Below are 25,503 nucleotides of genomic sequence, written 5' to 3'. Positions count from 1 at the left end.
CTGAGCATTGCTACACGTATACATAGGTGTGCATGTATGTGTGGCAGCCAGAGGTCACCCTTGGGTGTCATCCTCTATCGCTCACCAGCTTGTCTTAGAAAAGAGATCTCTCTGCAAGCCTGGAGATCACCAACTGTCTAGGCCAGCAAGCTCTGGGATCCACCTGTCTCCCCTTCTTCAACACAAATATTGCACATCAAATATTGCACATGCAAGCCATCTCACCTGGTCGTTATGTGGATGCTGTGGTCCTCACACTTGCATCTCAGGCTCTCTGCCAACTAAGCCATCTCCCAGCCTCTCCTCTGTTTTTGAGGGAGATAGGCGGGGGAGTTCTTTCTAGTGCTAAACCTCACTTTCCTTATGCTGTGTGAGAGCTATCCAACCACGTCAGTCTTAACCGAGTCTTAGATCCTTCCTCACTATCTATCCACCTCTGAGGATGCCACTCACATGTGATACCTCCAGGACAGTTCTAGGCCTCGGTCACTCGAGCTTCAAATCACACCACCAATACCTAACATTTCCATAAAACCTGAAAGAGGGTTATGTTCAGCAGAGTCTCACAGTACTGAGAATTTTCCACAAACATCATAAATAAACCCAATGCCACACATAAAATACAGATTTGCAAGAAAGATAAATGGAAGTTATTATTGCTGCACTGAAAGATCTGAAGTAAGGTGCCTTTTCAAGATTCACTTTTCTTGAATAATGCAGTTAATGGATATTTAATGTTTTTGCATGCAATCTTCAAAAGAAGTGTTTATCAACTGAAAGGGAAAGAAACTAACTCTCTTCAAGCACCAGCATTGAGCCAGGCACATAAGAAGTACCTCCAAGTTTACTCTCTCCCCAAATCCCAATAGGGTGGTATCGTTCCCACTTCAGCGATGCTGCAGCAGATATGAGAAAGTCAACTAATACATCTGAGGTCACAAAGCCAGGAAGCAGAGAAGCCTTGACCCAAACCCTGTCTAGCCCAAAGAGGATGGTTTGGCTCGATTCTCTACACATGATACCCAAAATGCACTATTTTTCCCCTTCCATCCTCATAACCACATGGAGACCAAGCATGGCCATTGTCCTAGCGTGTAGGCAGGAGGGACCTCACAGCAATCAGTAGCTTGGGTACTTGCTAGGAGCACCTCCATCTGATAGTTTCATATCTGTGAAGTAAACGCCTTTCTTTCCCCTAAGTCATATATAAAGTGGGCAATGTACCCGAATGCCCAGGGAAGCCGTTCTAAGGAAATTGTATAAAAGGGTTGCTTTGGGCCCACTAATATTCTAGACAAAATCCACTAGGAGCAAGACTTGAAAGTAGAGAGAAGGTGAAAATATGCTTTCTAGCGAGCCCCCAAACTTTTGGTAAGGTTTTAGATCTTTGATTCTATCTAAAATTAAAATGACTGGCTGGGCAATGGTGGCACACACCTTTAATTCCAGAACTCAAAAGGCAAAGGCAGGTGGAACTCTGTGAGTTTGAGGCCAGCCTTGTCAGCAAAGAGAGGTCTAGCCATGGCTACATAGAGAAACCCTGCCTTAAAAAACCAAAAACCAAAACAAAGCAAAACAAAAATAATAAATTAAATAAAAAGTAAATAAGGTTTAAATGACCAGTAAGCCTAGTTAAAACAGTTACCACTTGAATTTGGAGGATCAACTCTTTAAATTGTAGCTGATAAAAAAAAAATACTGCATTTCTGAGGTACCATGTAAGGCTTTAGTATATGCTGTTACTTTGTGTAATGTTCAAATACAGCAAACATACTTATACCCCCCAAACAATTATCATTTACTTATAGTGAAACTACTTAAAATTTATCCAGCATTTTTAAATTATATATAATAGGGACATTGTTCTAACTAAATAGCAGTAATTTTAAATGAGTCTACAGTTTTAACATTAATTTGTATTTAAAATTAATTTTATTTAAAATTAACTTTATTAATTTTTAAAGTACTATCCAATGATTTTAATGGTCTGAGCTCAAGTAAACATTGTATAATTAAATAAATTTTTAATGCTTTTATTATCTTTGTATTCATGCCACAAAAGCCAAGCTAAAGCTGGGTGTGGAAGTACGCATCTTTAATACCAAAACTTAGGAAACCAAGGCAGAAAGAGCAGGAGTACAAGGCTACACAATGAGTTCTAGGCCAACCTGGGCTTCATGACACTCTGTCTCAAGACAAAAAGTGGGGAGGGAGATAAGAAAGCACCCACTTCATGAACATTTAAGCAATGACACAACTGTACTGTGTATATTGAGTTTAAAAGACGTTACATGGGGCTGGGGCGACAGCTCAGAGGTAAGGCACTTGTCTCGCTGTTTAAGGCTTTAGCTAGATTCAACTCCAGAACCTCCAAAAAAAATAAATAAAGTTGTATGTGGTGAAAATTCAACCAACATTAACATCAGTTTGGGTCATAACCTCTGACTTGGTAAGCATGTTCTGTTCACCTACAAATTCAACCACAATCAAGTCCAAGAGGTCTTAGAGTAACAGATGGCAACGGATGGAGAGATGATAGATGGCTGGGAAATGAGGTACTGATAGATGAGAGATAGATAGATCATAGGAGATGGGTAGGTGATAGGTATGCTATTGATAGATGGTTCATAAATAGAAAGACAGATATATGGATGGATGGATGGATGGATGGATGGATGGATGGATGGATAGGTGGGTGGGTGGATAGGTGGGTGGGTGGGTGGGTGGATGGATGGATGGATGGATGGATGGATGGATGGATAGGTGGGTGGGTGGATAGGTGGGTGGGTGGGTGGGTGGATGGATGGATGGATGGATGGATGGATGGATGGATGGATAGGTGGGTGGATGGATAGGTGGGTGGATGGATGGATGGATGGATGGATGGATAGGTGGGTAGATGGATAGGTGGATGGATGGATGGATGGATGGATGGATGGATGGATGGATGGATGGATAGGTGGGTAGATGGATAGGTGGATGGATGGATGGATGGATGGATGGATGGGTGGATGGAAAGATGGGGAAGGAGAGAGAAAGAGAGAGACTACATATAAGAAGACATCACTTTGTTTTCTAATTCCACTCTTTGTTGATGTTCCTGTTTGGCCCCTGAGTTGGAATTTTAGCACCAACCCAGCTGCCTAGCAAGCGACTCAAGAGGGCACACTACAGCAAGTCTTAAAATGAATGAACAAGCTAAGAGAAGGGACATAAGTGCACAATCTTTCCTGGGAAAGGAAACCATTTCTACTTCTTAGCATATGAGATGGCCATTAAATAACAACCACCACCCCACAAATACACACGTGGCCATGTGAAATGATCTTAAAAAAAAAAGAATAAAAAAGGAGGGGGCAGACAAAAACAGGAAAGGGAACTGACTTGGAAGAGGGCATCATCTAAAAGAATCTGTATCTCTCTTCCTCCCCGCACCGCTATATTCCAGCACCATGCATCAAGACCAAACAGAAAGTATAAGAGAGAAGCTACAGCCTCCCAGAAAGAGCCTGCTGTGAGGTGAACAGGGGAGGGAGAGGCGACTCCTCCTTGCAGAACCCCTAGCCAGGCTCCTCTGTCGGGATGCTAGGCTGTGTAAATCACACTTCCATACAACACAAGATGCCATCATGAGCGTTAGCGCTGCCCAGGGATAAATGATGGCCCACAGGGGATCCATAACTGTCTGGGGCTTTTCTTCTATGATCTGTGTGCTTGGTGAGATCATCTGTTTCTTTCTCTTCTTAGGAAGCACCATGAAGACAAACAACCCAAGAGCCATAATCACCTGCTTGTCTCAGATTAGCTGAAGAAATCAACAGATTCACGCCACACGCATGGGTGCAGATAGCTAGGGTAACCGTTGGATTTATTGTCCTAACCAGGACATTTCCAGAACAAAGACTGCATCTGTTAAAAATTAAACTAGAAACACAGCTCAAGTGTAACCCCGGCCACAGTCATTTTGCTAATAATTACACCACAGGACAAAAAGAAAAGACCATATCTGAGCGTACACTCACAGCTCCGGGTCCCCAAGGTTCTTCATCCCTACAGGGCACCGATAGCAAAGGAACTGATGAATTGGATATTTGGTCAGTGGAGGGGGTGGTGAGGTGGCATGGTGTGTGAGTGTGGGAAGTGGCTTCATATGCATACTAAAAGTGAGCGTGCACTCAGCTATGAATGGGCAGAGAAGGAAACCCCCAAGCCCAGTAAGAAAGGCACAGGAAACCACATGCATTACAGCCCAAAACACCCTTGGTGGTTCAAAACTCCAACAGTGGGGTGGTAACCCGCCCTCCCTCCTTTAACAATAGAGGAAGAGCCTTAGGTGAGAAGCAGAAAGATGATATTAATTTGTTTGCAAACCTCTTTCCTCCTTTCTCCTGCCTCAGAAGTGTTCAACACATAAATATTTCACAAACTCAGCCAGGAGTGTGCTGGGGCTGGGGGAGGGGAATTTAGCTGCAACAGAAAATCAAACAGCAACCCTGAGAGCCAGAGGAAGTCTGGAGCCCTGCTCAGCTAGGCAGGCTGCCAGGGTCAGAGATGTCCCTGCCTTGGTACAGACAGGTAGAGACCGTTAGGGATGTGACTCTTGCAAATATAAATAAAGCAACAAATATTTGGATTGTGCAAGTCGCCCAGATTCTGAACATGTTTTCTCATCTGTAAAATGAAGAAAGGCTATCTCCCTTACAAGGTTGTTATCAAGGCTTTTTGAAAATGTGTGAAACAAAGCCTGGTGGCAGGGGCACACATCTTTAATCCCAGCACTCAGGAGGCAGAAGCAGGCGGATCTGAGTTCAAGGCCAGCCTGGTCTGCAGACTGAGTTCCAGGACAGCCAAGGAACACAGAGAAACCCAGTCCTGAAAAACTTAAAAAAGAAAAAAAGTATGGAACAGTTCAGATAGCAAACTCTCATAATGATGACGACGATGATGATGATGATGGATATGAATCCCTTAAGTTTCTATGAGTGCACCTATTAACCCAGCGCACACAATGACTGTGCATAACAGTCATCATTGGTCTCCATGGGACATGTGACACTGAGATAGTGAGGTACCTGGGCCACAGCTCACATTTGGAGGATGGCAAATCTAGCCAGAGATGCTGTTAGAATCGTCACCAGGAAGAACATTGAGCCAGACTCTGGAAAGTTGAATCTGTCCATCCTGAGTTGTTCCTGCTTTGTTTTGCTTTGTTTCGCATTGTTGTCATTGTGTTGTGTTTTGTTGCCGTTGTGTTTTGTTTTGTCACTGTTGTGTTTTGTTTCCCGCCCCATCTCAGATCACTCCGCTCACCACACCTGTCACACACCTGGTCTGGGACATCTCAACTGCTTGTGAGAAAACTAGAAAAACAGAAAGGAAGCTAAGGTCATCTTCTGCTCAGTGAGGGTCAATGTGAGATGAGACCTCTGCTGGCCTGGGAGAATTTGACACAATTCAGAGGCCACCCTAACCGCACCACCTCAAAGCCCTCAACAGCCCACCCCACCCCACCCCATCTTCTTGAGATGTTCTCAGAAAGACAAAGAGAGAGGCACCCGGGGCGGGGCTATAGTGACTATCACCGTGGGGTTTCTTTCCTGCTGCTTTGAATATTCAGTTATGTGCAAATATTAACCTTTCCTCAGATCCCAGGAGAGGCAGGTAGCAAGCTTTCATCGGGACTTTATATCCTGACAATAAATCTAAAGTGAAAGCCACCTGCAGAAGGTAGATGAGCAGCAGATCTATTTATAGGATTAGAGAAAGCCAGGATGGGCCAGCAGACATCCCTAGCCCACAGTCTTAAGACAACCTAGACTTTCTCATGATCCCAAGTAAATCCTTTGATCGGGGGGGGGGGGGGGGCAAGCGGGTTCTAAAACTCAATTCATTAATGCCTGAATATAATGACTAATTTAGCTAGATATTGTCATAGTGGACCAATGACATTTGGGGGAGCTTATTTAACGTCTTTCTGAATTGTGCCATAAGATAGAGTAAAATTTCTCCCCCACCTGATTGCTCAGAAGAATAAAACAAACCACAATGAAAGCACCAAGCCTACTAAGACAACAAGAATATATGTCTCAACACTGATATGATCAATAAACTCTCAGACAAACTAAACATTACCCTTTCGTCTTAGTTTGGGCTCAGCCTCTACAAAACCGAGTGATCCATTTCCAAGGAATGTTGAAAATTACCCTGGCCTTGAGGAGAATATCCGATGGATGCTCTACGGTCTGGCAAGATGGCTCAGCAGATTGAGGCACATGCTGCTAAACCTGACTGTCTGAGTCTGATCCCTGGGATCCACATGGCGAGAAAGAGGTGACTCTTGATAGTGTTCTCTTATAGCCACAAAGGCACAGTGACGTGCATGTCCCCTTCCACCAACACTTAATAAAAAAGATGGAATTAGCCGGGCGGTGGTGGCGCACGCCTTTAATCCCAGCACTCGGGAGGCAGAGGTAGGCGGATCTCTGTGAGTTCGAGACCAGCCTGGTCTACAAGAGCTAGTTCCAGGACAGGCTCCAAAACCACAGAGAAACCCTGTCTCGAAAAACCAAAAAAAAAAAAAAAAGATTTCAAAAAAGATGGAATTAGGAGAATTAGAATAAAATAAATAGATAATCAAATCACTGACTAGTCTACGTAAGCGGTGTGAGCATAGAGAGAGAGTACTAGAGAGAGCCTGAACTTGGTAGATGATTAAAACTATGGCTCCAGGGGGCCCCTTGCTTTCACTGTACCTGACTCCATTGCTTGACCCTTTGTTGTTCTTTAGTGTTCACCCTTGACCTCAGCCCAGAAAAGAATGAGCCCACACATACTCCCAGCTTCTCTCAGATAAGTACAGTCTGATTATTGGGAAATAAGTAAGTTGTGTAAATCAGAGGCACTCCAAAGAAAGTTCTAGAATACCCTTAAAAGTAATGATAGTAACCAGCATGTGCAATATGCTAGACTCTTTGGTTATCATAAAAATCCTGGATAGTACATGGAACTCTTCTCAATGAGAATATTCTCAAATGAGACCACAAAAAGCAGAAGTAATTTGTTCAGAGTTATGATAATTAATATGGAGCAAGGCTAAAATGGCTTAAAGTCTTTAATGCTAGCCCTCTCCTGTCTTCTACAGGCAACTTTCTATTGAGTTTCTAAACATTTTTCTAATCTTCGACTGTTCTTTCACTGTGCAGGAAGACACGGATAATTCAGAACCGACACAATCGCTCGCATTTTAAAGAACCCTAAGGTCAATCTTGGGGGTCATCCTGAGCCCACAAGCTTTTGCCTCTTCTTCCTATTTCTGTTAAGAGAAAAAGAAATGTTCTCAACACAGACTGAAAATCTTCACTTAATGATAGCTCTTGTGCTCTGAATTTCAGACAGAACGTGCTGGCCTAGTCCTAATACCTATGTTTAGACCCAAAATCATATTCCTGCAGAAGCCAGCTAGCAACCCGTCATTATTGTCTACCCCACTCACGGGTGCATGACCCCATCACAGGGGTCCTGGAGGTCAAGTCTGAGACGCTCCCTTTCCATGAATGGGAGCCTGAGTGCTTCCTAATTATTAAAACCAATCACATTGGACTCCATCCAAGCCAAGTCAGTCTCCTCAACCCAGAAATAGAGCATTGTGGTTAAAAAAGCAAAGTTTCTGGAGCCACGCAGTCTTGTCTGCATCTCAGTTCTTCCTCTGACCAAAGCCTGAGCGCATTGTCTGTTTCTCTGTCCCTTGGTTGCTTACCTCTCTGAGGATCCCCAGGGAGAGTGGATAGATGAGGCGCACTCCCAACGCAATGAGCAGTAAGCACCAAGCTTAGATGAGCTAGCCATACAATTTCTGCTCAAGGCTCTTGAAGGACAGGCAGTGTTTGCTTCATACTTTTTAGAACTGCTAAGGCCTAACGTGGTATCTGCTTCATGACAAGTAGTCAAATATTAATTATCCAAATGAAGAGCAATGATTAGAAAAAATAAGAATAACTATACAAACCACCATCAAAAATTCATCATTCCCCAATATATACAGCAACACCTTTAACAAAAGCCAACACAGGCACATTTTCGTAGAAAAGCAGACTTGCTAGCATTTAATTCTGGGGTTTTGGTATTGTTTTTCTGGGAATTTGGGGGTTTTGTTTTTGGAACACCTAATCTTTGTTTGCTACTTTTCAGGGCCATGCCAATTTCTATTAGCTCTTTAATATCTGGCTCAAAAGCTTGAGATCACAAAACAGTGGCAGAACCAACAGCCCCAGAAGGTGGCAGGGGAGGGGGAGCAATAACAATAATGAAGTGGAGGCCTGCACAGGCAGGCCAGGGGCACCAGGCCTGATCCAGCACACACTGAACAATTTTCTCTGTGACTGATTTGCTGACAAAAGGGCAGCCTCTCTGACTGCCTGGGAGAATTATATCATCCCTTAGAGCCATGTCCCTGGGCACTAAGAACCCAGCTGTCACTGTCAGAGGTCACCTGTCTGGGCTGGCTGGATGAGGAGCAGCCTAGGTTAGGGAGAACGCAGAGATGACCTTGTTTGGGACTCTGAAATCACAGCCTGGTGCATGCATATCTCAGAAGCCATGTGTGGTGGTTTGAAAGAAAATGGCCTCTATAGGCTCATAAGGAGTGGCACTATTAGGAGGTGTGGCCTTATTGGAGGAAGTATGTCACTGGGGTGGCCTTTGAGGTTTCAAAAGCACAAGTCAAACTCAGTGACTCACTCTGCCTGCTGCCTGCCAATCTGGATGCCGAGCTCTCAGCTTCCTTTCCAGCACCATGTCTGCCTACCTATTGCCATGCTGGCCACCATGATGCTAATGGACTAAACTTCTGAACTATTGGCCAGCCCCAACTAAACAATTTCCTTCCTAAGAGTTGTCGTGGCCATGGTGTCCTTTCGCAGCAATAGAACATTGACTAAGACACCATGCCTACTTTACAATGGTTTCATTCCTAAACATGTGGAGGCTCAGGAGGCTGCAGTGCAAGCAAGAGAGAAAGAGCTTTGGGAGATGCACTATTGGCAACTAAACCAGAAATGAAGGACTTGTAGTTCATAGCAACCAAAGAATTTTTCTAGAACTGAGGACTCATCTTGCCTAGTCTGTTTTGAGGTAGAACATCCAGTACAACAAAAATATTAGATTTTTAAAAAAGGATTTTGTGGCCAGGCATCGTAGCACATGTATACATATATATATAGAGAGAGAGAAGCAAGGGGTGCCCCAGGATTTTAGTTTCCCCTTTCACCCCGATTTTACTTGCAAATATTTATAAGATAATTAATATTCATAAGGCTTGCCTCTCCCTTTATCTACAAATATAACATGTTTAAAACCAGGGCTCTTTTGAAAGAGGTGAATAACAATTAATAATTGTTCCAGAAGCACACAACTGGCCCAGTAGGTTGTCTTAGTTATAAACCCCAAAGCCCAAAGACGCCATGGGTCTCTGAGTGGCCATACTATCCCCAGGATCTGGAATCATGTCCGGCACACAGTGACTGGCAACATGGTCACCGAATGAATGAATCAGTAAATGGTTAAGGTGTCAGCAGAAGAAGATGGCAAATCCCGTAGCCTCAGAATATCACAGAGGACTGATCGTGCAATTACCTCACATTTGATTCTAAAGGGATGGCTTTGTCATCTCTCGTCCTCCTCTCATCTTTACAATAGCAGCTTTGGCCACTGTAATCAAAATGCTCACACCCAGTTCTCTCATGCAACTTCCCACATCTTAAATTCAATCCTCTGACTAAAGCATGGTGGGATCAAGGTCAAGAAGGATGATTAATCAGAGATCAACTGTCCAGCCCCAGGACCTTGTCGTAGACATTGTGGTCAGGAAGATTACAAGTCCATGACGGAGGGAGGAGACAGTGGGACATGCCCAAAGGCAAGCACCTAGTCTCACATAAAAGCTTCCCCGTCAGGCCAGTAGAGTGAATTTTCCCTTAATGGGGAAATATTTCTCTTAATCTTGTACATATTCTACTGGCCCATTGTGTCTGACCAAAGCGGGGATCTAATTAAAAGAGCCTGAAGATTAAGAAGGCAAGATTCAAGTCCTGCCTGCTCTTCTCTTGCCACTACAGAGGTGCAAAAACTTTGCCCTTTATAAAACAGGACAGTGAGGATGGCCACCTACATGGGCATAGAAAGAGCCACATGGAGCCAGTAATATAGAAACTCCCTAGCACTAATACTCAAGGAAAGTGCCAAGTGGTACTCATCAAACACTGATCAAGGTCCAGTTCTGAGTAAAGCACCTGAGACTCCATTTGAAAATGTTAAAAATACATGAGAGACCATGAATAGGCTGAATACATGGCTCAGTGGGTGATAATACCTGCTGGCTTTCCAGAGGCCCCAGGTTTGGTACCTAGTAAACACAGACTCACAACCTCATGTAACTCCAGGTCCAGAGGATCTAAAGCATTCTTCTGTTACCCTCAAGTATACACACACACTACACCCACACATAATCACATACACACAAATATACAAATGCACATAAACACAAACACACACAATTACACACATGCATAAACACACTCATATACATACACACATGCGTACACTCATATATACATACACACATACATACACATATACACACATGTATATAAACACACACATATATACACATGTGTAGATGCACGCACAAATACACACATGCATACACACACACAAACCACCTAAAATTTAAAAAGAAAAATCATAAAGTAAGATCCAATAAGAAAGTTCCCGTTTGCCAACAGAGAGTCACTGGACCAGCCATGGAGGGAAAGGAAGAGGAGAGTAAGCACTGTCCCATACTCCACCACAGTCTGGACCAGGCCTGTCAGGCAAAGGGACCTTACAGGATTCTTAGGACAGAAAGACGGCCACAAACAGAAGATGCCAGTGTTAACGTCGTGGGAGTTCTAAGCAATCTATCTTAGGCAGCAGTGGAGTGTCAAGAAAGTCAGTGTTCCGGCACTGACGCAGCGCGCTTACACTTATTTTGCTGGAATGGAACCAACCTACACCCAAGAAATGTTTTCTAATGAGGGCAAAATAAATCCTTGTTACATCCAGGCACTTAGAATGGGAGAGGGGAAAATGTTCTCCCTGGTGGGCATTAAGCAACCAGAAACCTTCTCCTTTAAAACACCTCCCCTTCTCAGTGTGCGTCTATCAGAAGAAACAGCTGCCAAGTGACCACATGAGTTCCACTGAGGACATAAAGCGCCCAAGAACTCAAATCCTGATAACTGCAGCAAATCGTCATCCATACAGCTGAAGCATCCTTCCTTCCCCCATGTCAGTGACTGCAGCCTCCTCATGATTTTATGCTTTGTGGACTGCAGAAGATGCATGCTTTACGGCTTTCACCAAGACTAGTCGGTGCAAACGTGTCTGATGCAATTGCACTGGGAACAGGGAGATAAGCGATTGTGACAAGGGAGAGTGTCAGGGATAAAGAAATTCTCAGAACAAATGACTGTCGTATCAATCCCATCAAAAGCACGTTGGAGGTGCCTTACTCCACAGCCAAAGAAATGCATGAGCGTGGTCACCTTTGCTCATTTCATTACATTCTTTGCAGGCTAGGCAGAGAGTTGGTCGGGGAAAGAGACAGCAGTTTCTGGATGCCAGTGACATGCCGGTTCTCCACCAAGCCCTGATCATGTCCGTGTTCTCTGGAATCCGAGTGAGAACCGATGACTACTCCCTTTACAATAAGGAGGAGCTTAGGTCAGTGGGTGAAAGGGCAAAGCCATCCGACTCTAGCACCCGCACTCTTTGCCCTCCTTTACATTACACGGTGCTGCGATATTCTCCCTACTGGCCTTCCAACTTCTCCGCTCTCCAATCCATCCTCCTCTTCAGTAAAAGACTTACTGTTCTAGAATGAAATTTCTATCATGTCTCCATGCCCTACAGTATAAATTCCAAACTCCTCTGAAAAGCATGGGAAGGGCCTTCAAATCCCACCCGTCTATTTCCCACAGATTCATCTCTGCTCGCCTCCTCCCACCCATCTCAGTCCAAGCTGTGCTGACCATTGTAGCTTTCTCTCAAGTCACTGAGATTCCCTTCAGCTATGATCTACCTAAATGAACCCCTCTCGCTGGTGGAGGGTATGAGATGGGCAATCAACGTGCCTACCAATAAACCCTGCATCGTTCACTTACCACCCAGGTAACTCAGAGCATATAACTTCACCTCCTGGTGTCTGTTTCCACATCTATAGAGAGGCACCAAAGACAATCTTTATGGGATAGATAGCTGTAGGATTAAAGGAGATAAATACCCATAGAACATCCCTAGACTTCTGATTTCCTGGCTTTTGGGGGTCTAACACTTTTCAAATAGTTCTAATTCAAAGAATTCAAATTATTGGTTACATGCTTCTTCTTTCAGATCTTTCCAACTAATTTGTGTTAGACTAGACTACTCCTGTATTTTGTAAGCTATTTAGTGATCTCCCTGGTTTCTAACCACGAGATATCTATAGTACCTCGGCTGTATGACAACCAAAAATGTCTCTGCATACAGTCAAATGCTACCATGGAGGCAAACTCCATACTTCCACACCTCCCTTGGGAAATGCCGCTTTGAGACTTGAGTTACAGCTCAGTGCTAGACCACTTGTCTACCATCTGCAAGACCGTGGGTTCGGTCTATCAATTCCAATACTGGCCTCATAGAAGAACATCTATTTGATGCTCCAAGCAAGTCAAACAGTTGCATCCATCACCAGCCTCTTTGGAATGTTTATAATGCCACAGTCTAAACCCTTCCTAGTGAATTCCTACTTTTAGACTTCCAGCATCCAAAGGGCAGAAGAGTTTACATTTTTTTGATAATAAAAATTAGAGCTCAGGGAGGCTAGCAACTTCCTCAAGCTGTGTCTTGGTCTCGTCCTATCTAACTCCAGCACCCAATTCATAACTTGCTTCCAGAGGAGCTCGGTAGCAATTTCAAGAATGAATACATAGATGGATACATGACCCGAAGAAGTGATGAATGAGACCATCTCCTTCATAATAACTATCATTTTCTGACTCTCAGGGACAGTGAACTATCAGTCTCTCAGACATGCCACAGTATAAAAATGATTCAATTTATCAGAAAATCCACCCCAACTTTGGTTATTCCAAACTATTTGGGCATTTTGTCAGAATTTTGCTGTTCCGAATACTCTGTATTTGCTCTCAGTAATGTAAACTATGCCTTCGAGCTTTGATTTATCACATTTTCAAAGTAATCTGCACCGAAATCTAAATTTCTATCCACTGGTCACTCCTTCCCAACTACAGTGAGATGCAGTAATATTTCTCAAAGAGATCACAACTCAAAAAAAAACCCTTCCAGTTATTAAGGAAAATCACTTTTAAATATTATGCTTCTTAGAAGCTCTATATCCAGTGCTGGGCAGGGACAAAGTGAGCAGTTGTCGCACTAATCCACAAGCATGAATATTTGCACACACGTGAAGTATCAAGACTTGAAGAGCAAACACAATGACTTAATTTTTTATTGGCAACTAAAACTACTTAATGTGTACTGTGATAAATACTATAGATAGGCATGATAATAAACCCTATGTCATAGCAGACAGACTGGAAAATATCCCAAGTCTAAGACTAATACTAAATAACTATGGAGAAAAGAAACAAAAAATTCTTTCTGTTAAATGCAAGGCACCCCAGTTCTTCTCTAGTTCATAAGTAACAGAAAGATTGAATGCAGGCACATATTTGAGAGAGAATCAAGTTCATCATAGAACAAGACTTGTGAATTCAGTGAATGAGACAAGGTGCATCCCCTTACTCTGAATCCCACATAGCTGACACCTCAGTGTTTAGAAAGTTACTCAGTCCTTTAGAATGTGTTTCTTCACTCAATGAGTGAGGTCAATAATGCCATCATCGAACACTGTGTTAGTTTCATCCCCACGGAAAGTATCTGAGGAAGCCAACTTAAAAGAAGAAAGAGTTGTTTTGGTCACAGTTGGGAAGTGTTAACCATGTTTGCTTGGCTCCATTATTAGGGGCGTGTGTTGAGGCAGAACAGCATGAAAAGAAGCGTGTAGCGGAGCAAAAGCTACTCATCCTAGGGTTGCTAGGGAACTGGAAGACAGGCAACAAGAGTATGCCAGGACAAGATCTGCCTGAGACAAGCAGGTCCAGACCAACCTTCTCTTTCCATCAGACACCACCTCCTAGTTTTCATCACCTCCCAGTAATTCCATCAAGGTATGAATTCATCAGTGGATCCATCCACTGATGAGATTTGGTCCTCATGATACAGTCGCTCTTAAAAGTTCATCAGTTGTTAACCAAGCCTTCAGTGTTTAAGCCTTTCAGGATACATCATATCCAAACTACAACTATCGTTGTTGTAAAGGTTGTATGAAATAATATATGTAAAGTGCCCACTTCCTAACAGATGTCTATAGAACTTTGTCAATTATTATAACATCATCTTGGGTGTATACACTGTTCATGTAACAGAGGAATCAAAGAGGTAAACAAACCGTGACTCAATCTCACTCATATGTAGAATATAAGAGTCGATGAGTTCCAACCCCCGAATCCATGAAAAAATAACAACAACAAAAAAAAAAAAAACAGGCATGGTGGTATACACTTATGATCTCAGCACTGGGGAGCCGGGGTAAGGAAGATCCCTGGGGCTCACCAGGCAGCCAGACTCACCTATTTGACTAGTGCAAGTCTAGTGAGAGACAATGTCTCAAAAATAAGGTATATGGTTCCTGAAGAATGACAAAATCAGAGTTAATCAACATGTATTAGTGGACTTGAATTTGAAAAATCTAAAATCCTTTTGCCTGCTGCCACCTCTGGTCACCATATCTGAAAATGTATGGTACATAACACAGCCTAGTCCCATCTCATGGTCCCTCTACTACCACACTGGCACATCCCTCACTTGCTGGCCTCTTAGAAATATTACAAATGTGACTTCCGCAGAGAATATTTCCCTGACCCACAAAGGCCATATCTGTCCACCATCCATTGCCAAAGGCTGCTGTATGTTAGACACATACTCTCAGCTCACCTGGATCAATGTCTCCAGCTCTTGGGGGCTCACACAGATGTGATCTCTCAAGAATTCTGCCTTCTCCAAGGTGATGGTGTTCTTTTGACTGCTCTCAAAGGGCTGTTCCAATGCCCGGAAGACAAGGCCACCTGTGACGAGGTAGACCACCACCACCACAAAGATGGCAACCACCGTTTTCCACTTCATAACTGTCTGCAGGCCTCCTTGGGAGGCTCCTTCCATCCTGGCTACCACCGTGGCTCGGGAGGAAATGGAGAGGCGGGGAACTGGATGCTGCCCGTTAGTGGCACTCTTGGGCTGGCACGCTGGTGGAGCTGCTGCAGGCACGGCCACTGGGGAAGCAGGTAGAGAAGAGGAGAGAATTTGCTCATCAGTACAATACACTAAACTCATCAGAAACAAGGAACATATGTCTTCCTTCAGCAGCCTTCCCAAATGTAAGGATGAAAAACTCGTTTACCAGGACTGCAGGGGGAGAATTTGATCCGTTGTTAAATACCTGGTTTTGGCTGTTAGTTTTTAAATGAGTTCTTAAAAGTGAGCATCAGGAGTGCTGATTCTAAAGGGAAGACTAGCAGTGAGTTAGAAACACTTAGATCGTCCTACAAGGAAGGACCCAAACAGAAAAGCCATCTATATTTATTTATACCTCATCTGCTCCCTCGGCTCCCATGTTCAAGTATGTACAAATCATCATACTTGAAAAACAAGCCTATTATTCAGACTGAAGAAAAGTAAACAGAAGTGAGATACATGGTTATTCTGTTCAAGTACAAAAGAGACATCTAGGGACTTTTTTATTATTAATTATTTATTAAAGATTTCTGCCTTCTCCCCGCCACCGCCTCCCATTTCCCTCCCTCTCCCCCGGTCAAGTCCCCCTCCCTCGTCAGCCCAAAGAGCAATCAGGGTTCTCTGCCCTGTGGGAAGTCCAAGGACCACCCACCTCCATTCAGGTCTAGTAAGGTGAGCATCCAAACTGCCTAGGCTCCCACAAAGCCAGTACATGCAGTAGGATCAGAAACCCATTGCCATTGTTCTTGAGTTCTCAGTAGTCCTCATTGTCCGCTATGTTCAGAGAATCTGGTTTTATCCCAGGCTATTTCAGACCTGGGCCAGCTGGCCTTGGTGAGTTCCCGATAGAACATCCCCATTGTCTCAGTGTGTGGGTGCACCCCTCGCGGTCCTGAGTTCCTTGCTCATGCTCTCTCTCCATCTGCTCCTGATTTGGACATTGAGATTTCAGTCCTGTGCTCCAATGTGGGTCTCTGTCTCAGTCTCCTTTCATCGCCTGATGAAGGTTAATATTCAGGAGGATGCCTATATGTTTTTCTTTGGGTTTCTTATTTAGCTTCTCCAGGATCATGAATTATAGGCTCAATGTCCTTTATTTATGGCTAGAAACCAAATATGAGTGAGTACATCCCATGTTCCTCTTTTTGGGTCTGGCTTACCTCACTCAGGATAGTGTTTTCTATTTCCGTCCATTTGTATGCAAAATTCAAGAAGTCATTGTTTTTTACTTTGGAAAGCAGTGTGGCAATTTCTCAGGAAATTCAGGATCAACCTACCCCTGGACCCAACAATACCACTTTTGGGAATATACCCAAGAGATGCCCTATCATACAACAAAAGTATTTGCTCAACTATGTTCATAGCAGCATTGTTTGTAATAGCCAGTATCTGGAAACAACCTAGATGCCCTTCAATGGAAGAATGGATGAAGAAAGTATGGAATATATACATATTAGACATCTAGGGACTTTAACAGGCTATCTTGGACACCAGGGAAATGGTGCAGGCAAGCATGAAGTTCGGAGTTTGATCCCTGGAACCCATAAAATGCCAGGTGCAGCCAGGCAGTGGTGGCGCATGCCTTTAATTCCAGCACTCAGGAGGCAGAGGCAAGTGGATCTCTGTGAGTTCGAGGCCAGCCTGGTCTACAAAGAGCTAGTTCCAGGACAAGTTCCAAAACTACAGTGAAATCCTGCCTTAAAAAAAAAAAATCCAGGTGAAGCAACCCACCCCTGTGACCCTAGCACTGTGGGTGGAGACAGGCAAATGCCTGGTTTGGGTTAGTCAGCCAGTCTATCCAACCATTGAGTTTCTGATTCATTGAGAGACTCTGATTCCAAGCAATAATGTAACAGTGGGAAACACCTGACTCTGACCTACAGAGAGAGAGAGAGAGAGAGAGAGAGAGAGAGGCACACATACCCACATGCAAACAAATCCACATACAAATACATACTCATACATATATGTGCCCCCCAAGAAAAACAAAAGACACACACAAACACAGAGAGGTGAAGGCGTGCATAATCAAAAGCCTCTCTTCTCACAAAGAAGGGAAGACACTGATCCCAGGCTAAGGAAGAAGGGTCAAAGGTCAGGCACAGTAGAGAGGTTTGGGACTTGCCAAGATAGGTGGCTATAATTGGGGAAGGAAGCAAGAGTGATGGTTTATGTCAATTAGCCCTCTTGCCTGAAAAAAAAAATAGTAAGAATAAAATAGATCCCGAGTGCATTGCCTAATAGGAAATGCAATGACTTTGGTGTAACCACTTCTGAGCTATTAGCAATGGAATTTTTTTCTCCAGTTGTCATCCAATAAGAAGCCACTAGAAATGAAATTTCCCCTAGTGCTCGGAACACAAAATTTATTAATGTCCCCAGGTCTCTATTAAGGCAATTTCATTACTGTAAAAATAAATACATTAAGCTGGCAGTTTCTCTGCCCGTGCGGGAGGTTAGAGTTAATGGCACGCGCTACAGACTTCTGTCTTGTGCGTCAGTGAGCATCACAGCACTTAGATACATTCTAGTTTTCATTATCCTGACCCTCATTATGGCCTCTGCTTGGGCAGCACCCGGGCTGTTGTGTAAATAAGGTATTAGCGCATATGTGACAAATAATACTGCCCCCGTGGGGTACCATCTCTAGACTGGAGTTGTCACGGTGATTCTGTCATGTCACCGTGTCGTTGAAAATAGGCCTGACCTGATCAGGACCACACCTGGCTGGAGGCATGGTTGTTTAGAAAAATCAATTGTTATAAATATCTGCTTCTTTGGGCCCTAGAAATCCGTTTTTCTCTTTGAAACCATGCTGACAACCCATCCACCTTTTACTAGATATTACTCTGTTCAACAGTTACTCAATATTAAAATCTTCTTGGACTTAATGTGAAAACAAAGTTCTCCGTGGTCTCCACACTGCCTAGAAATCAGAATCATCCAGTCAGGCGTTCTTGTCTTTGGCCCTCCTCTAAAGGCACTGAACTGGGGCTCCCACTTGCCCTTGTAGACGCCCACCCCCGGAGAGTCTTTTTGGTCTAGGACAGTTGTGCTCCAGCACTTCTGCCTTCCCGTCCATGACAACAGCCTCATGCAGGCTATCGGCATGTCTTGTCTAGACCAACCATGCAGGCTATCGGCATGTCTTGTCTAGACCAACCTAGTAGGCTCCTAAGTCACTTCCCCATTTCTACTTCTACCCAACTGAAACCTTACTTCTTGAAGTACCTCTTCCCATTCACCCCAAGGTTGGCAGAAAATAATACCCTCCAAAGATACCCACACCTTAATCCAACACCTGCGAAGACATTACCTTATGTGACAAGATGTGGGCAAAGATGTTGAAGTGAAGAGACTATCCTAGACTGTGGGTGTGGTCACAAGACCACAGGACAGCCATGCAGGTGACGAATAAAGGCAAAGGCAGAGGTGGGAGTGAGTCGTGCAGCTGTGAGCCAAGAGATACGGTCTCACTAGAAAATGGTTCTCCCCTACAGCCTCTAGAAGAAACCAGCTAATTATAAATTGCTCTTTGAGGCCGCTATGTTTGTGGTCCAAAGAAATAAACATACTTCTGCTAGATTGGTCTCCCTGGCCCAGCACCCACTGCCCCAGGCTTCTAACATAACAAGCTCACCTCCCAGATTCCTCGTTAAACTAAAAGATCTATAGTGAGGCATCATATCAGCCCCCTCTCTTCTGTGTCCCCAGGAACCAGCATGGTGACTGACGCACAGTAGGCAGCCAACCAATGATGACCTGATAAGGCATTAGAAAGGGAACGGAGGAGAGTTGGCACAGTGCAGTCTCACGCACACAGCACAGAACAAGCTTTGTCAAACTAAAATTAATGATGAGGCACCAGTAGAGAAAAGCTGGCCTTGCACACAGCAGCACCCTGTTCTAACCACCATATAGCAGCCACGAATCTGCAAACTCATACCTACATGGTTCTCAGCCCAAAGTTGCTTCTTCCTCTGTGAAATCTTTCTGAACTCTTCTGTGCAGGGTCACCACTCTGTCTCCACAGCCTGTCTTCCCACAAGTCTGTATGCTTTTGGAGTCAGAGATCATCACTCTTTCCTTGTCTTTCTTATTTACACAGCTGTGGTTTTACTATGTAGCCCAGGTTATACTTAATCTTGAAATTCCATCTCCGTCTCCCAAATGCTGGGATGAGAGAGGAAGTCCATTTCAGTTCTTGGTATAGCGCCAAAGAAAGGGCGTTTGTTTCCTATTGCTGTTGTCAGTCATTGTTAGTAATGATTATGTTAAACTGCATGCAATCACAAGCTCAGAATTACCACCAACAATAAGCACTGGCATTAATTACCTCGACAGTAAGCTTTTGCTTAACACTGAATGGACATGAGAGGCTAGGCAAGGTGCCTCCTGGCTCCTTAGATAGCGGATTGGGTTCCCCACTTCCAGAGCTCAGCAAACTGCTGTGTACCAATATATTGTCCTGTCCCTCCCAGGCTGAATGCTGAGACATCAGTCCTTACATTGGATCCTTTAATTTGCCTTGTGCCCTTGGCTTCTGATCATTTGTGGATAGATATTAGCCAGGTTCTGAGTTCTAAAATTTCAAACAAGGCTGACTAAAGGATGCCAATCCTTGGCCACCATGATCACTTCCCACCAAGGGCAACTTGATCATCTGACGTCCCTGATCCTAAATATCATATGTTCCACCTCTTCTTAGTGCCCCCTAGAGAAAAGCCCTGTAGTCCTTTGACTGATATCTTTATAAAGCTCTGAAGCCACCAAAAGTAGTCATGGCACCGTACTCCAAAGAACTGGAACCCAACTGCTGGAGGAGTGGGGTGTGTTATGATTAAAACAAGTGTGTAAATTAAGTATTAAAATGTTAAACTTTTTATTGATTTTTATTGAGCTCTACATTTTTTCTGCCCCCTCCCTGCCTCTTCCCTCCCCTTCAACTCTCTCCCAAGGTCCCCATACTCCCTATTTACTCAGATCTTGTCTTAAAAAATTAAACCTTTGAGTAAATGAATAATCTTGCAGTTGGACATGAGATAGACAAGCTAACTGAACAAGAAAAAGACGTGACTATGAGAAAAATGAAAGCTTACAGTTAACTAGTTTTTTTAATTTATTTATTTATTAAAGATTTCTGTCTCTTCCCTGCCACCGCCTCCCATTTCCCTCCCCCGCCCCCAATTAAGTCCCCCCGCCTCAGCCCGAAAAGCAATCAGGGTTCCCTGTCCTGTGGGAAGTCCAAGGAACCCCCACCTCCATCCAGGTCTAGTAAGTTGAGCATCCAAACTGCCTAGGCTCCCACAAAGCCAGTACATGCAGTAGGATCAGAAACCCATTGCCATTGTTCTTGAGTTCTCAGTAGTCCTCATTGTCCGCTATGTTCAGAGAGTCCGGTTTTATCCCAGGCTTTTCCAGACCCAGGCCAGCTGGTCTTGGTGAGTTCCCAGTAGAACATCCCCATTGTCTCAGTGTGTGGGTGCACCCCTCACGGTCCTGAGTTCCTTGCTCGTGTTCTCTCTCCTTCTGCTCCTGATTTGGACCTTGAGATTTCAGTCCTGTGCTCCAATGTGGGTCTCTGTCTCTGTCTCCTTTCATCGCTTGCTGAAGGTTAATATTCAGGAGGATGCCTATATGTTTTTCTTTGGGTTCTCCTTATTTAGCTTCTCTAGAATCACTAATTATAGGCTCAATGTCCTTGGTTTATGGCTAGAAACCAAATATGAGTGAGTACATCCCATGTTCCTCTTTTTGGGTCTGGCTTACCTCACTCAGGATAGTGTTTTCTATTTCCATCCATTTGCATGCAAAATTCAAGAAGTCCTTGTTTTTTATTGCTGAGTAGTACTCTAATATGTATATATTCCATACTTTCTTCATCCATTCTTCCATTGAAGGGCATCGAGGTTGTTTCCAGGTTCTGGCTATCACAAACAATGCTGCTATGAACATCGTAGAGCATATACTTTTATTGTATAATAAGGCCTCTCTTGGGTATATTCCCAAGAGTGGTATTGCTGGGTCCAGGGATAAGTTGATTCCGAATTTCCTGAGAAACCGCCATACTGCTTTCCAAAGTGGTTGCACAAGTTTGCATTCCCACCAGCAATGGATGAGTGTACCCCTTTCTCCACAACCTCTCCAACAAAGGCTATCATTGGTGTTTTTTATTTCAGCCATTCTAACAGGTGTAAGATGGTATCTTAAAGTTGTCTTGATTTGCATTTCCCTGATCCCTAAGAAGTTGAGCATGACCTTAAGTGTCTTTTGGCCATTTGAAGTTCTTCTGTTGAGAATTCTCTGTTCAGCTCAATGCCCCATTTTATAATTGGGTTGATTGGCCTTTTACGGTCTAGTTTCTTGAGATCTTTATATATTTTGGAGATCAGACCTTTGTCAGTTGCGGGGTTGGTGAAGATCTTCTCCCAGTTAGTGGGTTGCCTTTGTGTCTTAGCAACAGTGTCCTTTGCTTTACAGAAGCTTCTCAGTCTCAGGAGGTCCCATTTATTCAATGAGGTCCTTAATGTCTGTGCTGCTGGGGTTATACGTAAGAAGTGGTCTCCTGTGTCCATGTGTTGTAGAGTACTTCCCACTTTCTCTTCTATCAGGTTCAGTGTGTTCGGACTGATATTGAGGTCTTTAATCCATTTGGACTTGAGTTTTGTGCATGGTGATAGCTATGGATCTATTTTCATTCTTCTACAGGTTGACATCCAGTTTTGCCAGCACAATTTGTTGAAGATGCTCTCTTTTTTCCATTGTATACTTTTATCTCCTTTATCAAAGATCAGGTGTTCATAGGTTTGTGGGTTAATGTCAGGGTCTTCTATTCGATTCCATTGGTCGACTTCTCTGTTTTTATGCCAATACCAAGCTGTTTTCAATACGTAGCTCTGTAGTAGAGTTTGAAGTCAGGGATGGTAATGCCTCCAGACGCTCCTTTGTTGTATAAGATTGTTTTGGCTATCCTGGGTTTTTTGTTTTTTCCATATAAAGTTGATTATTGTCTTTTCCAGATCTGTGAAGAATTTTGATGGGATTTTGATGGGGATTTCATTGAATCTATAGATTGCTTTTGGTAGAATTGCCATTTTTACTATGTTGATCCTCCCAATCCAGGAGCAAGGAAGATCTTCCCATTTTCTGGTGTCCTCTTCAATTTCTTTCTTCAAAGTCTTAAAGTTCTTGTCACATAGATCTTTCACATCCTTGGTCAGAGTTATGCTATTTGTGGCTATCGTGAAAGGTGATGCTTCTCTAATTTCCCTCTCTGTTTCCTTATCCTTAGTGTATAGGAAGGCCACTGATTTTTTGGAGTTGATCTTGTATCCTGCCACATTACTAAAGGTGTTTATCAGCTGTAGGAGTTCTTTGGTAGAGTTTTTGGGGTCACTTATGTATACTATCATATCATCTGCAAATAACGAGAGCTTAACTTCTTCTTTTCTGATACGAATCCCCTTGATCCCTTTATGTTGTCTTATTGCTATTGCTAGAACTTCAAGCACTATATTGAAGAGGTATGGAGAGAGTGGACATCCTTGTTGTGTTCCTGATTATAGTGGGATGGCTTTGAGTTTTTCTCCATTTAATTTAATGTTAGCTGACGGCTTGCTGTAAATAGCTTTTATTATATTTAGGTATGACCCTTGTATCCCTAATCTCTCCAAGACTTTTATCATAAAGGGGTGTTGAATTTTGTCAAATGCTTTTTCAGCATCTAATGAAATGATCATATGTTTTTTTTTCTTTCAGCTTATTTATATGCTGGATTACATTGATAGATTTGCGTATGTTGAACCAGCCCTGCATCTCTGGGATGAAGCCTACTTGATCATAATGGATAATTTTTCTAATGTGTTCTTGGATTCGGTTTGCCAGTATTTTATTGAGAATTTTTGCGTCGATATTCATGAGTGAGATAGGCCTGTAATTTTCTTTCTTGGTTGGGTCTTTGTGTGGTTTTTGTATCAGGGTAACTGTAGCTTCATAAAAGGAATTTGGCAATGACTCTTATGTTTCTATATTGCGAAATACATTAAGGAGTATAGGTATTAGCTCTTCTTGGAAGTTCTGGTAGAATTCTGCATTGAAACCATCTGGTCCTGGGCTTTTTTTGGAAGGTAGATTTTTGATAACGGTTTCTAGTTCTTCGGGACTAACAGGTCTATTTATATCGTTCACCTGGTTTTGGTTTAGCTTTGGTATGTGACACTTATCTAAAAAAATGTCCATTTCTTTTGCATTTTCTAGTTTTGTGGCATACAGGCTTTTGTAGTAAGATCTAATGAGTCTCTGAATTTCCTCTGTGTCTGTGGTTATGTCCCCCTTTTCATTTCTGATCTTATTTATTTGCGTGTTCTCTCTCTGTCGAGTTAACTAGCTTTTGCATGCATTTGGCCCCACATGCATTAAATCAATCTTCTTTGTATATTACAAAATAAACTTCCAAAAGTCTATAACATCACATAAACATTTTAAAGGCCAAATATATTGCACAGTATAAAGGTAAATTGTCATGTGCTATCTAAAGCCTTGATGTTGAAAACATCAAGAGCCTGTGGCTATGCAGGCCATAGACCCCGAGGAAGAACCTCCACTCTTATTCTACTACATAGATTTAGACATCATATTAAACTGACTCTCAAACACTAATTGTTCCAGAGCGGTGCATCTCTCAAACCCCATCAGAGAAACTCCTTTTTGTGATAGATCTCGTTAACCCAGGGGTCCACAATATATCGAGGTGAGAGAATGAATGAGAGCAGAATTCTCCACCCTAAATGGGACGACTACATCACAAGCCTTCTTCCCAAGTCTCGGGGATCGTTGTGGAAGAAGACACACACACACAAGAGGATACAGGCAGCACAAACAGAACTAGATAGACTTTTTTTAAAGGACGTAAGAGTTGGATGGGGAGGTAAGGGGCAGATCTTGCAGGCCTTGCAGGAAGGGAATGAATGTGATCAAAATTCATTATGTATGAAATTCTCATGAAGCTAATAAAAAGGAGAAAAAAGCAGACGCTGGAAGCAAGGAGCTCTTCCCTTTTATCCTGCAAAAAGCTTCCTGACCAAGGAAGAAAAAAAAAACAGCAAGAATCTAAGGGCATTAACCATACTGTAGACAACAAGAAGGCCAACCATGAGGTTGCTATTGTTCCTGCTATAGAATAAACATGCTGGCAGTGGGAACAGGAGAACAGAAGCTCATCCACAGAAATAATGCAGGGGCTGCTCTATCCGGAACTCTGCCTTCAGGACTCCAGCTGACTGCCTTGGCTTCCCACTGCTTTCAGTGATTTCAGTGCCTTGGTGACCTCTCTCTGCTACTCTTTGTTCATTAACTCAGAAGCCTCCCAAGAAGGGGCACACTGTTCTGTGTGGGACTCTCACTTGGAACCCCCTAACAGCTGACTCCCATGGGCTTCCCTAGTCAGTTTATGCTGAATGTTTGTAGCCCCAGCCCCAATTTGATGATGTTACCTTTTGTTTGTTTTCTGAATCAGGCTATGCTCATCATCTCTGCTCGAGGTGTGAGCACCCGATTTGATGATGTTGTTCTATTTTCTCCTTATCTGTTACTCCGTATTGATTCTTTTACATTTGCTTGCTACATACTTACAAACTCATCCAAAACTACTGTAGGTAGATCTTTTTCCAGACAGTACAGAACAGATGGTTCTAGAAATCCCAGCACTCCCAATGCTAAGTGGAACTGGACTTGAGAACGGTCTTTCAGGCTTTAAGCCAGCTCTTTGTACCCGTTTGCTAAGGACTGTCCCCAGGAACAGAGTCTGAATCAAATCTGAAAAATGGCTCAGTGTGCAAAGCATCACAGCAGAAAAACAGTTTTATCCCCAAACCATCAACTGGGTGACCTTGAAACTGTCACTTAGCTTCCCTGTTTGCTTGTCTGTGAAACGTAAATAATCACTTCACTTCTTTTTCACATTCTAGGGCTCTCAGGACCAGCACATGAGCTGCCCCGGCTTGCAGACTGGAGTATATCCGCAGATGTCAGGAGTCCTGGCGGGGACTTCAGAACATTACAAAACCTTTTGTGCATTTGACTAAAAATGGAGTTGGCTGCTTTAGCAAATATGACTGC

At 43.3% G+C, this 25,503-nt stretch overlaps 1 protein-coding gene across 2 annotated transcripts in view; it reads right to left on the bottom strand.

Moving 5' to 3' along the window:
• The window catches only part of Kcnk10 (potassium two pore domain channel subfamily K member 10), a 135,064-nt gene that overhangs the window by 52,875 nt on the left and 56,686 nt on the right, over nucleotides 1-25,503 (bottom strand). For both annotated transcript variants that reach the window (XM_041633288.1, XM_041633289.1), the window contains exon 2: nucleotides 15,091-15,425. In XM_041633288.1, coding sequence (XP_041489222.1) covers nucleotides 15,091-15,425 — 335 coding nt within the window. The remainder of the gene's footprint in view (nucleotides 1-15,090; nucleotides 15,426-25,503) is intronic.

This window comes from Microtus oregoni, unplaced genomic scaffold (assembly GCF_018167655.1).
Source record: "Microtus oregoni isolate MIOR12 unplaced genomic scaffold, Mior012 000043F_ref0000047, whole genome shotgun sequence".
Classification (NCBI taxonomy): Eukaryota; Metazoa; Chordata; class Mammalia; order Rodentia; family Cricetidae; genus Microtus; species Microtus oregoni.
The sequence above is the reverse complement of the archived record's forward strand: the minus strand, read 5'-3'. Positions and strand labels throughout refer to the sequence as shown.